General features: G+C 50.1%; 1 protein-coding gene across 2 annotated transcripts in view; it reads left to right on the top strand.

Moving 5' to 3' along the window:
* The window catches only part of dgkzb (diacylglycerol kinase, zeta b), a 39,670-nt gene extending 27,402 nt beyond the window's left edge, over positions 1–12,268 (top strand). Inside the window, exons 14-33 of one of the 2 annotated variants that reach the window (XM_031751778.2) lie at positions 7–147; positions 231–309; positions 1,077–1,132; positions 1,215–1,277; positions 1,662–1,735; positions 1,863–1,974; positions 2,103–2,302; positions 2,586–2,686; positions 3,470–3,562; positions 4,472–4,525; positions 4,599–4,639; positions 4,863–5,053; positions 5,297–5,383; positions 6,189–6,257; positions 7,083–7,117; positions 7,296–7,339; positions 7,457–7,577; positions 8,511–8,547; positions 8,647–8,746; positions 11,298–12,268. In XM_031751778.2, coding sequence (XP_031607638.1) covers positions 7–147; positions 231–309; positions 1,077–1,132; positions 1,215–1,277; positions 1,662–1,735; positions 1,863–1,974; positions 2,103–2,302; positions 2,586–2,686; positions 3,470–3,562; positions 4,472–4,525; positions 4,599–4,639; positions 4,863–5,053; positions 5,297–5,383; positions 6,189–6,257; positions 7,083–7,117; positions 7,296–7,339; positions 7,457–7,577; positions 8,511–8,547; positions 8,647–8,746; positions 11,298–11,414 — 1,815 coding nt within the window. In that variant the 3' untranslated portion in view covers positions 11,415–12,268. Of the gene's footprint in view, positions 1–6; positions 148–230; positions 310–1,076; positions 1,133–1,214; positions 1,278–1,661; positions 1,736–1,862; positions 1,975–2,102; positions 2,303–2,585; positions 2,687–3,469; positions 3,563–4,455; positions 4,526–4,598; positions 4,640–4,862; positions 5,054–5,296; positions 5,384–6,188; positions 6,258–7,082; positions 7,118–7,295; positions 7,340–7,456; positions 7,578–8,510; positions 8,548–8,646; positions 8,747–11,297 lie in introns of both variants that reach the window. The other variant, XM_031751777.2, reaches the window with a different exon arrangement.
* Positions 12,269–12,636: the final 368 nt, after the last annotated feature.

The following is a 12,636-nucleotide window of genomic DNA, read 5'->3' on the forward strand; positions in this document are numbered from 1 at the left end:
TCCCAGGGCTACACTGACGAACCGATAACGAAGATCCTCTCGCACGTGGAGGACGGCAACATTGTGCAGCTGGACCGATGGAACCTGAACGTGGAGGCAAACCCAGAGGCGCGGCCTGAGGACCGCGACGAACACCAGACAGACAAGGTGAGTTTAACGTCCAACCGTGAGAGCCGACGCCCACCCGAGAAGGATCTGACGGTCCGTTTCATTCTACTGCTTCCTCTCAGCTCCCCATCGACGTCTTCAACAACTACTTCAGTCTGGGCTTCGACGCTCACGTCACACTGGGCTTCCATGAATCCAGAGGTCAGTACGCTCACAGGCACGTCCTGAAATCCACGATCATGTCTTTGTATAGTTGAGCTATCCCTCCCCCTGACAGCATGTCCACCGCTGGTTTAATAAAAGATGACTGTGTCACAGTTTACATCCATGCTTTAAAATGGTTCTAGCACCAAACCTGTTCCCACATGCTAAAGATCAAACAAAGACAGGGACAGGACGCCCCCTTGTGGTGAACCAGTGCATGACGCTCGCTCTCTAACAGGATTATTACTGCTGTAAAAGATTCAAACAGAGGAGAAATCAGCAGATAAGACTCCAGGATGACGCCGCTCCACGAGTTTAGGTTAACAAGTTAGAGAGAGTGTGGCGTCCTCCGCTCCTCTGTGGGGCCTGGGCATTCAAATAATACAGTTAGTAAGTTAATGGGTTAAAATGCCAAAGCAGTAAAGAAGCCGGTCCTGCTGGGTATCTCTTCCTGCTAAAAGGAACTTCTTCTGCCCCACTGTCACAAAGTGTGAAAGCAGGACGTGTCAAGAACCCGGACCGATGAGGTCGAAGGTTCTACCCTCTGTCAGGCTGGACATCTCAAAGGTCTGGGGTAAATAAAGTCAGCCGTGACGCACCAGAAATATTCCCAGAATTCATTCCTGTTTCTTCTGGGTCGGCATCGAATCGCTCGGATAGATGTTCAGCACACGAGCTGGCTCTGTACTCGAGTACTCTGCAGGCTCTTCTTTGTGGGCTGTGGGGTCTGTTTGTGAGCTGAACTGTTGGTTTGATCTTTTCAGAGGCCAACCCCGAGAAGTTTAACAGCCGCTTCAGGAATAAGATGTTCTACGCAGGGGTGAGTGTGTCCTCGTCCGGCTGCTGTGCTGGTCATTCACACGTAAACATGTCTCTAATGTGTGTGTGTGTGTGTGTTTCAGACGGCCTTCTCAGACTTTCTGAGCGGGAGCTCCAAAGACCTCGCCAAGCACATCAGAGTGGTGGTGAGTCGGGCTGAAAAGCTTAAACACACGTGTGACTGAGCATTGTTAGAGGTGAGGGAGCGCTTTACGGCACGATCAGCTCGATGACAACTAGTCAGTGACTGTGATGCACCCGCAGCATGACCCAGCAATGACGTGTGAAAGTGAAAGTTCTTGTTTTGTTTTTAGCTGATTTGCTTTATGCATGGACTGTAGATAAAGATGGCTGTAGCCACGCTAACATCACCCGCTGGGATGTGGCGTTTGAAGCCCGAGTTTCCGTGCTTCGCTGCCGTAACGACATTTAAACGAGAGAGTTTCTCAGGCCTCTGCGGTTCACAGCTGTGGCACGAAGCACGTCGAGCAGCGCACTCCTTTATAAATCCTCGCTTCCTTCCTTCTCAGTGCGATGGGACGGACCTCACAGCCAAAATCCAGGACCTGAAGCTGCAGTGTCTGCTCTTCCTCAACATCCCCAGGTACATCTTCAGCCTGGTAACAACCATGTTTCACATGCACGCCGTCTCTGTGGAATCCAGCGAGTAGATAAACTGGAGATGCTGTGTTAAAGTACAAGTGCGCGCTTGGTTTGACTACCTACTGCAGGTACTGTGCCGGCACCACGCCGTGGGGGAACCCCAGCGAGCATCAGGACTTTGAGCCTCAGCGGCACGACGACGGCTGCATCGAGGTCATCGGCTTCACCATGACGTCTCTGGTGAGCTTGCAGCCGTGCAGCCGCAGACGGCGTAGCCTACAAACACCACATCAGACCACACCGTGCCCCATCACAGAAATACATTTACTGACACTGTTCCAGTTAAATCTTTGCTCGTTTGTCTGCAGGCCACCCTCCAGGTGGGCGGTCATGGTGAACGCCTCCACCAGTGTAAGGAAGTGACCCTCACCACCTTTAAGTCCATCCCCATGCAGGTGGACGGCGAGCCCTGCAAGCTGGCACCGTCCGTCATTCACATCAGTCTGCGGAACCAGGCCAACATGGTCCAGAAGGCCAAGAGGAGGATCTCCATGCCCCATCTCAATGAGTACGTCTGGTGCACGCACTGACTGACCTTTCATTGGTCGCTCAGTAGATTCCTTTGCTCTCATTGGCAGTCGCAGTAACAGGAAGCACTGAGCAGACTGTGATAGCTACTATTAGCGATGGAGTCCCACAGGGCTCTAATCTCAGCCCGCTTCTATTTACACTGTAGATAAATACCATCACACGTATGCAGGTGATGCACTTTTATACGTGCAAGCGGCTTAAATGAATCAGATGATCTAACTTCGTGTTCTGTGACTAAGTGATGGCGTGTTTGTGTGCAGTCAGCAGCCTGTTCCAGAGAAGCTCCAGATCAGGGTGAACCGGATCAGCATGGCGGCGTACGAGGCCCTGCATTATGACAAAGACCAGCTGAAGGAGGCGTGTAAGTGTGAAGGACTGGTTATCTGCACGACGTCATGGTGGAGTATGGGAGCGCCTGATGCAGGAAATAAAGAGAACATTATGCTCTCTCACAAACCAACAAGTACTAGATGATGAAACCTTGCATACAGTTTTGTGAAGTGGAGGCTAAACTGAATGACCGCCCAATCACACCGCCTCCTGATGATCCCAATGATGTAGAAGCTCTTACTCCAAACCATTTGCTCCAACATTGCCAAATGTCAGATGGGACGACAGGAGGGTTTAAAAATGTTTTGACCACTTTTTGAACTTGTGAAAGCAGATTAAGTTCACTTTCGTTTAATTTTAAGTTGTAAGAAGATATTTGGTTGATTTTTGTTTATAATTTTCCACGAAATAAACGCCATATAATTTTAAACAATGAAGTCAGAAGTGCGTTCTAAAACAAACCTCCCGTTGCCAGCTACGGCCTTTTCTTGGACTTTTTTGGTGTTTGGAACATAAAGGCCGTGACAACTGTCAAATTAACAGATTTATCTATAAAAAAAGTAGCAGCAGTGCTTTCAGTCAGATGCATGTTTAACTGTGTTTACTGTGTGTTTGGGACACGTTGGTTTCATCCTAGGATTGCACTGGGAACCTACTGGTTCAGTCCTCAAACCAGTTACAGTTGATGGTCTTTAAAGTGCCTCAGTGAAAGAGACAGACCGTTTCGACTAGTCTGAGTCATTTGTTGTTATTTAAAAGCAGAAACGAAGCACATGTTACACATTTCTCACTTTGACCTTCATGTTTCCTGCAGCTTTGCCGCTGGGAGTCATCACCGTCCCCGGAGACAGCGATCTGGAGACCTGCCGCCTGCACATCGACCGTCTGCAGGACAACCTGGAGCAGGTACAACATTGTGGGCGGGAGGAGTAATCATTAATCAACTGATTCATATTTAAAAGACAGTCAGATTTAACTGCAGCATGACACAGTTACCTGGCAGCTTTGCTTTTATATGAGAATATAACAGCTAAGGTGAGCTGACTGACTCTGGTTAATTGTGACATGTTGTTAATTTAAAAATGAGACGACCTTCAGCGCTCTGACTGCGATCGTTGGGACACAGGTTACCTGTCACCTGTGAGATCACCTCACCATCCACAGGTTGGGGGGGTTTAGTCGACCTCTACGTGCAACTATGACCTGATCATGGCTCAAGAGTTGGCACCTTGTCTTGTAATCGGAAGGTTGCCGATTCGAGCCCCGGCTCGGACAGTCTCGGTCGTTGTGTCCTTGGGGAAGACACTTCACCCGTTGCCTACTGGTGGTGGTCAGAGGGCCCGGTGGCGCCCTCAGACCCATCGGGCTGCTCTCAGAGGGTGAAACTTGTCATGACGTGACACATCAGACACTGATGGCGAGGAGGATAAGGGCACGGTGTAATGGGAAGAGGCTGACTGTGTTGTTTGTAACAAACCTCAGCTGTGACCCAACACCGACTGAGAAAAGCTGCACAAACGAACAGCAGTTCGCCGTCCTGCAGCACAAGTGCGCCATCTGTCGGGAGAGGCGGGGCTCTCAGTACACACACGGTGCTCAGAAACCAAACGCTGCTGTGGAAGAGTCTGATGGAGGCTCTCAGTGTTATTTGACATTAAAGAAGAGCTGAAAGCTGACTCTCTTTCTGGAGATTACATTTGGACAGTCTTTCCTCTGCTCCTCCTGTGAAATGTAAAAGTGAGTCTGTGGTGTCGGCTCTGTTCAGCGGTGCCTTTCACGCTTCTCTTTCTGCTCCTCCAGGACGGCGAGGCGATAAAAGGCGAGAGTCTGTCCTCTCAGAAGCTCTCCATGAAGTGGTGCTTCCTCGACTGTAAGTCCGAGCCGACCTCCTCCGTTCGTGCGCAGACCCCGACCCGCCCAAACGTGCTCTCTTTGTCTTTCAGGTACGACGGCGGATCGTTTCTACAGGATCGACCGGGCTCAGGTAGGAAAGCAGCAGAGAAGCACCTTTACTGTGTGGAGGTGGAGTCGCACATCCATCCTTTTCTATGTCTGAGTGTGTCCATGATGATGGATGCAGATGGGAATCGAACCGCCAGCCTTCAGATTAGCACACTGTACCTGCTGATTGGTGCAGCTTTCTTTCTTCTGGCAGTGATGATGGATGACCTGCAGCCAGGTGTGTCCTGATGTGTCGTTTGTTTCAGGAGCACCTGAACTACGTGACAGAGATCTCTCAGGAGGAGCTCTACATCCTGGACCCGGAGCTGGTCTCCAAGGAGACGGTGGGCACCTCCCCCAGCATGCCTGACCTGGTGGACTCGGAGGAGCACCAAGACCAGCAGTTCGCTTTCCCCTGCTCGCCGTCCTCCCCCACCTCCCCTACCTCGTCACACAGGTGAGAGAAGATGTGATCTACAGGGACCGAACAGTTTGTGTGTTTACCTTAGCAACTCGCTGCTGCCTCTGCTGGACGTCAGAGGAACTGCAGCTTTTCTCCCTGAAATGAGCTCCTGGTGTTTGAAGTGCCGTTTCCATGGAGCTGCTCATCCCTCTGTTCCCTGCTGTGACGCCACTCGAATCACAGATCAGATATCAATCATAGGGGGCGGGAATAAAAACAGGGCTGTGTTTGTTTCAGATCCCGAGACCAGAGGAAGAGGATCTCCAGCGACAGCTCCGTGGTCGATGCTTTGACTCAGAGCTCCCCTAAGACCGCCCTCTGCAGGTAGCAACATGCACTCGCACACACTCACACACCTGCTGCTAGAGGAAGTGTTCACATCCTGTAGGGTCAGCGAGCTGTGAGCCGAAGGCCTCGGTCCTTCGGGCCGGGTCCGCTCAGTGAAATCAGTTTGATATTTGTAAACACAAATAACAAGCATTAGCAGTTTAAAGCCATTTGAATACGTCGTTCCATGAGAGCGCCCCCTGCTGGCTCGATCACTGTGCCGTCTGCTTTTTTCACGGCAGCGCTGAGCCCACGCCTGCATTAATAACAGACTGTATATAAAAGATGGCTGTCGCCTGCAGTCTAAGTGATGTCCAGCAGGGGGCAACTCCTCTGGTCTGTGAGATAATGATCGCTGATCTTTGACTCAGTGATTTTGGTCCCATCAGAGCTGAATAGGAGCAGGGGAGGGTTTAGGGCGGGGCTTGAGCCTGCAGTGTCCCTCAGACCTACGTCCATCTTTTATTAACAGTCTGCTAACATTAATACATCAAATTTGTACGTCTTAAGTTGGCACTTTGAACATTTACTGACATTTTATCCCCATGAAGGCTTTGATGCTGCAGTTTGTGGTAGACTCGTGTGTCCACATTGTTCTGGAAGAAGCTTTGTGTTTCCTTCGCTCCTTCGTTGAGGTCGATGCTTTGTTAAGACGTACAAAGTTCCTGTATTAAGCCCAACACCAGTCCGGATGTACCATGTGACCGGCGTGTGGACGCGCCCTTGTGTCCACACGCCGGTGCTGTTTGTTTTCCATGTGCTGATTCACCTGTCACCTGTCCATGTTGTCTGTGATCTAAAGGCGAGGAGCAAAGATTATCAATGTGCATCGCTCCAACACGGCCGCGGCTGATTTCAGACCCGTCATTAGGTACGACTCCACCTGCTTCCTGTCTGCTGTTTCTCTGAAGCTCCTCATCATCCACACACACACACACACACACACACACCTGCTAACATTTCAGCTTCACAGCTTTTTTTTGTGGCTGGTTTGTGATGTCATGGTGATGTCAGGTTGTTAGCCAATAAGAACAGCCCAGGTCCTCCTCCTCTTTAATGCTAATGAGAGCCATAATTTAGACAATGAGTGACGTCAGCGCCCCCTCCTGGACATTCAACAGAATATCAGAAACCATGTCCATCTTTAATATACAGTCTGTGGACTGAGGTGCTTTGGCGTCTGTTTGTGCAGCTCTTTGATTGGCTGTGGCTCTGCAGAGTAAAAACACGTAGCTGCTTCAAGACGGCAGTTTAACTGCAAGACGCTGCAGGTGCTCAGAACGCTCACTGTAATGCAAGAATATAACAAGGGCGTCCCTGCTGCACAGACTCAGACCTGGCTGACACACTGTGCAGTGACAGATTAGCTGAAACTGTGTGTGTGCAGCAGTTTGATCCCAGGAGCACACGCACAGACGTGCAGGCGTGACACCCCTCAGGATGTCTCGGTGTGAGAAGAAACTGTTCACGAGGCGGGCGGCTTTCAAAGTGCTGCTCGTCTTCAACAAATTTCCTCAACTGACAGAAAAAACATTAAATTCAGACTGAGCGTGTGCAGTTACTTGAGAAACACGTCCGGAGAGAAGCTCACGAGCCCCCGATTGTCCCGATCACCCTCTGCACCTCAGATTTAAGCTCCTCCCCCTGTCACATGACGATCTGATGACCTCCTCTCTGTGTCTTCTCTCACTGACAGACCTCCTGCTGCTACCTCACACGACCCTGAAAAAGGTAAAAACCCTCCTCCTCCTCACTTCTGGTGTTGAACACTGAGTCTTCAGCGTCAGTTCCAGCGTTTGTCCAGCAGAGGGAGCTGACAGGCTGTGTTCTGGACTCTGCTGCATGAATTTAAAGTGAAAACAAGTGTAACAGGCTGTTTGAGACCTTGTGTCTGTTTCCTGCTCTTCAGATGCAGAGCTGATCAGCTGCATCAAGAATGAAAACCTGGACCGGGTGAGTGTGGATGTATTGATCGTTACGAGTATTGATTTCTGATTGAGGAAAGTGGTTTACTGAGCATGTGCACTTTGGAACAAATGGAGTGTTGATGTCGCTGTATTTGTTGTGCAGCTCCGAGAGCTCCACCAGCAGGGGGCGGACCTCCTGCTGCAGGATGGAGACGGCTGCACGCTGCTGCATCACGCTGTGGAGGCCGGCTGCAAAGACATCGTCAAGTACCTCATCGACAACGGTGAGCGAATCGTGGAGCAGTTGTTATTAAAAAGGCTAAACATTAAGAAACATGATTCTGCTCACTGAGTGTGCAAAGACGGCTGAGGCCAGTGTGGCGTTTCCACACTGTGACCGAGCCGGGAGCCTCACCCCACGCACCGCCTCCTTTATTACACTCAGCTCGTCCTCGGCATCTTTACTCCGAGTGGAGGAGTTCTTCGACTTCTGTCTGCAGAGACATCCTCTGATAACGGTCAGGAGAGAGCACTCCCCACTGAAGCTGCCGTACCTGATCCTTGATCAGGAGAAACACTCACATTTCAGGGCGTTTCTGGAGGTTCTCATCAGAAACTAGAAGCAAAGTGCGAACTAGAAAGTTTCAGTTACTGGACTAAGAATCTAAACTTGTGTAGTTGGACCTTATCATCTCCGAGCTCGTCACCCTGAGACGCCTCGCTCTCACATCCTGCTGATTCCTGTAGCTCTCATTTGTGAGCCCTGAGCTGTGTTTAGTTTCCTCCTCCTCCTCCTCTTCCTCCCCAGCAGCAGGTGATCGTGTACACAGCTGGATTAGCCTGAACCTCCTCAGTGCAGCGAAGAGACGGGACACTGAAGCAAAGGGATGCTGCTCGTTTTCCACCTAAACTCTTCTTCTTAAAGCACATTCTCACAAAAAACAGTAAAGATAAAAACCACAGTAATGCAGAGTAATTCTCGTCTGTGATTGGACAGATCTGAGCCAATCAGGGGTTTATTCAGGTGTAGCTTCTCTTTGGGGTCGAATCAGGTCGTACGAACGTGGAAACAGGAAACGAGGAGTCGATCCACTCCGACTCTGTTCAATCACAAATTCGAGCTGCTGCTCCTCGTAGCATCACATGCTGTCCCCGCCACATTAAAGCGCTCTGATGTTAGTCTGTGGTGATGACTCTGTTTGTCTCGCTGCTTTCAGTGCCCACGTCCCATTTGGATGTCACCGAAAAAGAGACGTGAGTCAGCTTCTCCTCCATTTCCATCTCAGTTCAATTCCTCTCCTGCTGAATGAGGCTCGGTGCCTTCATGTGCCTTGTTGTTCTTGTTTCTTTCAGAGGGGAGACGGCGCTCCATAAAGCCGCCACTTCCTGTCAGAGGAGCATCTGCAAATACCTGGTGGAGGCCGGAGCGTCGCTCATGAAGACAGACCTACAGGTAAAAGCAGGAGATACCTCCTGTCCATGCTTCCATTGAGTGTGTTGCGCCTGCATGGTAGCAGGCTTTTATTTTGAAAAAGGTGTGATTTGATTTCCTGCCCTCCTCGCCTGCTCTAGCTAATAGCAGGTCGAGCGTGTGTTAGGGGTGTGACGTTCCTTTCAGACACTGGAACCATGCCGCAGTTCTCTTTTACGCCAGATGCTGGTTCAGCAGCTGCACACTTAAGGTCCCACTCCAGGTGTTTCACCCACTCAGACCCCACAGCAGCATCCGTTATAAACCCTGCTTGAGGGCGGTGAGGACTTGTGTGAGCGAGTGTAACTCTGACAATCTGGACAATTGAAGCTTGTGAAGACGCTCCATTGCCAGAGTGTAACGGGAAAAACAAAAATGCTTTTAAAAATGTACTTTACATCCCTACAAAACCAGAACTTTATCTGGTGATGCAGGTACTAACGTAAAAATACAACAGGCTGCCGGTTGGCGCAGCGCCTCCTGCTGGCTGAGTGAACATCAGCGCTCAAGGTCAAGCTGCGTTATGTTTACAGCGGCACGCTGAGCTGAAGCTTAGAGATGACAGCCGGGCCTTCGCCATCCATGCACAGTCTGTCTGTGTCTGTGTGTGTGTCTGTCTGTGTGTGTGTCTGTCTGTGTGTGTGTCTGTCTGTGTGTGTGTGTGTGTGTGTGTGTGTGTGTCTGTGTGTGTGTGTGTGTGTGTGTGTCTGTCTGTCTGTGTGTGTGTGTGTGTGTGTGTGTGTGTGTGTGTGTGTGTGTGTGTCTGTGTGTGTGTGTGTGTGTGTGTGTGTGTGTGTCTGTGTCTGTCTGTGTGTGTGTCTGTGTGTGTGTGTGTGTGTGTGTGTGTCTGTGTGTGTGTGTGTGTGTGTGTGTGTGTGTGTGTCTGTCTGTCTGTCTGTGTGTGTGTGTGTGTCTGTCTGTGTGTGTGTGTGTGTGTGTGTGTGTGTGTGTGTGTGTCTGTCTGTGTGTGTGTGTGTGTGTGTGTGTGTGTGTGTGTGTGTCTGTCTGTGTGTGTGTGTGTGTGTGTGTGTGTGTGTGTGTCTGTCTGTGTGTGTGTGTGTGTGTGTGTGTGTGTGTGTGTGTCTGTCTGTCTGTCTGTGTGTGTGTGTCTGTCTGTGTGTGTGTGTGTGTGTGTGTGTGTGTGTGTGTGTGTGTGTGTGTGTGTGTGTGTGTGTGTGTGTGTGTGTGTGTGTGTGTGTGTGTGTGTGTGTGTGTGTGTGTGTGTGTGTGTGTGTGTGTGTGTGTGTGTGTGTGTGTGTGTGTGTGTGTCTGTGTGTGTGTGTGTGTGTGTGTGTGTGTGTGTGTCTGTCTGTGTGTGTGTGTGTGTGTGTGTGTGTGTGTGTGTGTGTGTGTGTGTGTGTGTGTGTGTGTCTGTCTGTCTGTGTGTGTGTGTGTGTGTGTGTGTGTGTGTGTGTGTGTGTCTGTGTGTGTGTGTGGTTTAGAGCTCAGGTTTCTGTTCTGCTTGTGAATGAGGCCCAGTGTCTGAAGCTGAACATCAGTTCCTGGAAACGGGAGAATAGGCCCAGAGCTGTGCCAGAGCTGATCTCAGGAACTTTAATAAGAGAGAAATCCACATGAAGCAGCGCACACGTCTGTAAATCGCGATGTGGAGTCCGAGCTGCTCCTCTGCGGAGGTTTGGTTCCTCCGTGCGCTCCTTTTTGTGCCTGTTTTGGTGAAATAGTTTTGTGGGTCTTGTTTTGTGCTCGTGGACACAAAAAATCTGAGTTGGTGTGATCGGTCGAGCTTCCCGCTGCACGAAGCCGTTTGCGTGTCGTTCTCAGGCGCAGTGACGGCCACCAGCCGAAGCCCAGCCAACGCGCTCTAAATGGATCTCCAGCAGTATTTGACCCACTTCTATAAAGTGATTAATGTTGTGTGTCACTGAGAAACGAAGCGCCGCGGGATCCCCCGGCCTCGCTCCGGCCCATACAAAAGGCCACGGCTCACCGTTGCCATGGTGAAGCCAGTGGTAACAGGAAGCAGCCCATAATCTGAGTTTGTCTTTGTCTTCTCCTCTCCAGAAGAGGAAAAGAGTTCATGTGTTATTTAGTGTCTAGTGTTGGTATAAAGCCAAGATGCACCGAGCAGCTCGGAGCCTTCGCTCCTTCTCACCCCATCGTCGCTCCTCTGCAGTTCCTCTGACGTCCAGTGGAGGCAGCAGTGAGTTGGCTTCGTAGACTTCCATGTTTGCACAAACTGTTTGGTCTCCAGAGACAATTTCCTCCTCCCTTACGCCCGTTTTCATCACTCACCTGGATTAGGGGTGTGGCCTCTTTGACTGACAGGTGGACCGTGACCCAGGCAGCTGCAGTCTGCTCGGCTGAACTGGACCTCCTTTTGGAGCGTTTGTAACGACATCATGTGACCACTAATGTCTGCTGTGAGGTCACACTGAGAGTTTGATGAGTGAATTTGAGGGTTTTATTTGCGGGTTATTGAAAGGTGACCGTGGAGGTAACGGAGCTGACGGTGGAGCCTCGGCGTTTCTCACCAGCCCGTCGGCTTTCTTAAAGCTCTGCTCATCTCTTTCAGGGGGAGACTCCTAGACAGCGCGCCGCCAACGCCAACGACCCGGAGCTGGCTGATTATCTGAAGAGCTGCCAGCATTACCAGATGATCCAGCGAGAGGACCAGGAGACGACCGTGTGACCTCCCGCCCTCCTTCGTATTTATCTGCATCCTCTGCAGACAGACGGCCGGGTGACAGACTCGGCGTAGACGGCAACGTATCAGATCGTGCTTCTTGTCTGCTGTGTGGGGGCAGGACGAGTGATAGTTGTGTTTTTGTCCAAACGCCTGAAAATCCTCCAAACTACCCACCGTAACAACGTAACAACATAAACACGTCTGGACACTAAAACAAAGTCAAACTAGTTTCCTCTTCAGGCCACAAAGACTCCCAGATCTGGTTCAAACTGCATTTTGAATACGTCTTTATCGACTGAACATTAGCGGTCTGACCTCCGCGTGAAGACGCGCGACGGCGAACAGTGGCGGCTTTCATCCGTCTGCAGCTGAACGCTTTCGCCGCATCACAGAAAAGCTGCAAACGTGTCTTCTTTAAGCTTCTAGTGACCTTTTGGATGTATTTGTTTACTGGACAGAAATAAGTGTTTGGATATTTAACTTAGGCTCACTCAGCTTATTTATGAAGTCTTTGTAGAGATGTAACAGATTTTGTTTGTGATCAAACTGAATTTTAGAGATTTTAGTCACATACGAGCGTATTTTTTGTAACTTGTCGGCGTGTCACATGACTGTAAAGCGCGTGGCTGCCAGCGCCATGCTTTCTGTGATGTGTTTAAATAGCTGAGACGCCCAGTAGACTCGTCAGTGTTGGAAACATTAAGCTGAAGCCAGACTCTGCCAAAGCAGTCACGCCCGTATGATTAATAATCACCTTTAGATAGCAGGCAGGATGACATGATGCTGTATGATATTCAACTAATAACTGTTTGGTTTGATCATTTCTGAGAGACCTGCAATAAAGCATGTCAGCAACACTTTCCACGCCCATTTATTCCCATAAATAATCATTGGTTTGTTATTTCGTCTCTAAGAAGACAAGAAGTCTCGAGTAACAACAACAAAAACACAATCTCACGCTTTGTGCTGCATCCAGTGGGCGTCTGTTTCCTGTCAGCACTCACCTGTGGTTTTTAACCCCGCCTCCTCCTCAGGTGTCAGGCTGTCCCCTCACTGAAGAAAACACCACCTGTGTCAGCTTACCTGAGCCTGCAAGAACCAGAGCGCACTCACCTGTCCCAAAGACCTGGGATGGCCTGAAGTAACTGCAGGTCTCACTGAAAATGTGAAGTTTATTAAAAACATGATAATATTTTGAAAATACAGAACAAAGACACACTTTAAA

This window comes from Oreochromis aureus, linkage group 7, assembly GCF_013358895.1.
Source record: "Oreochromis aureus strain Israel breed Guangdong linkage group 7, ZZ_aureus, whole genome shotgun sequence".
Taxonomy (NCBI): Eukaryota; Metazoa; Chordata; class Actinopteri; order Cichliformes; family Cichlidae; genus Oreochromis; species Oreochromis aureus.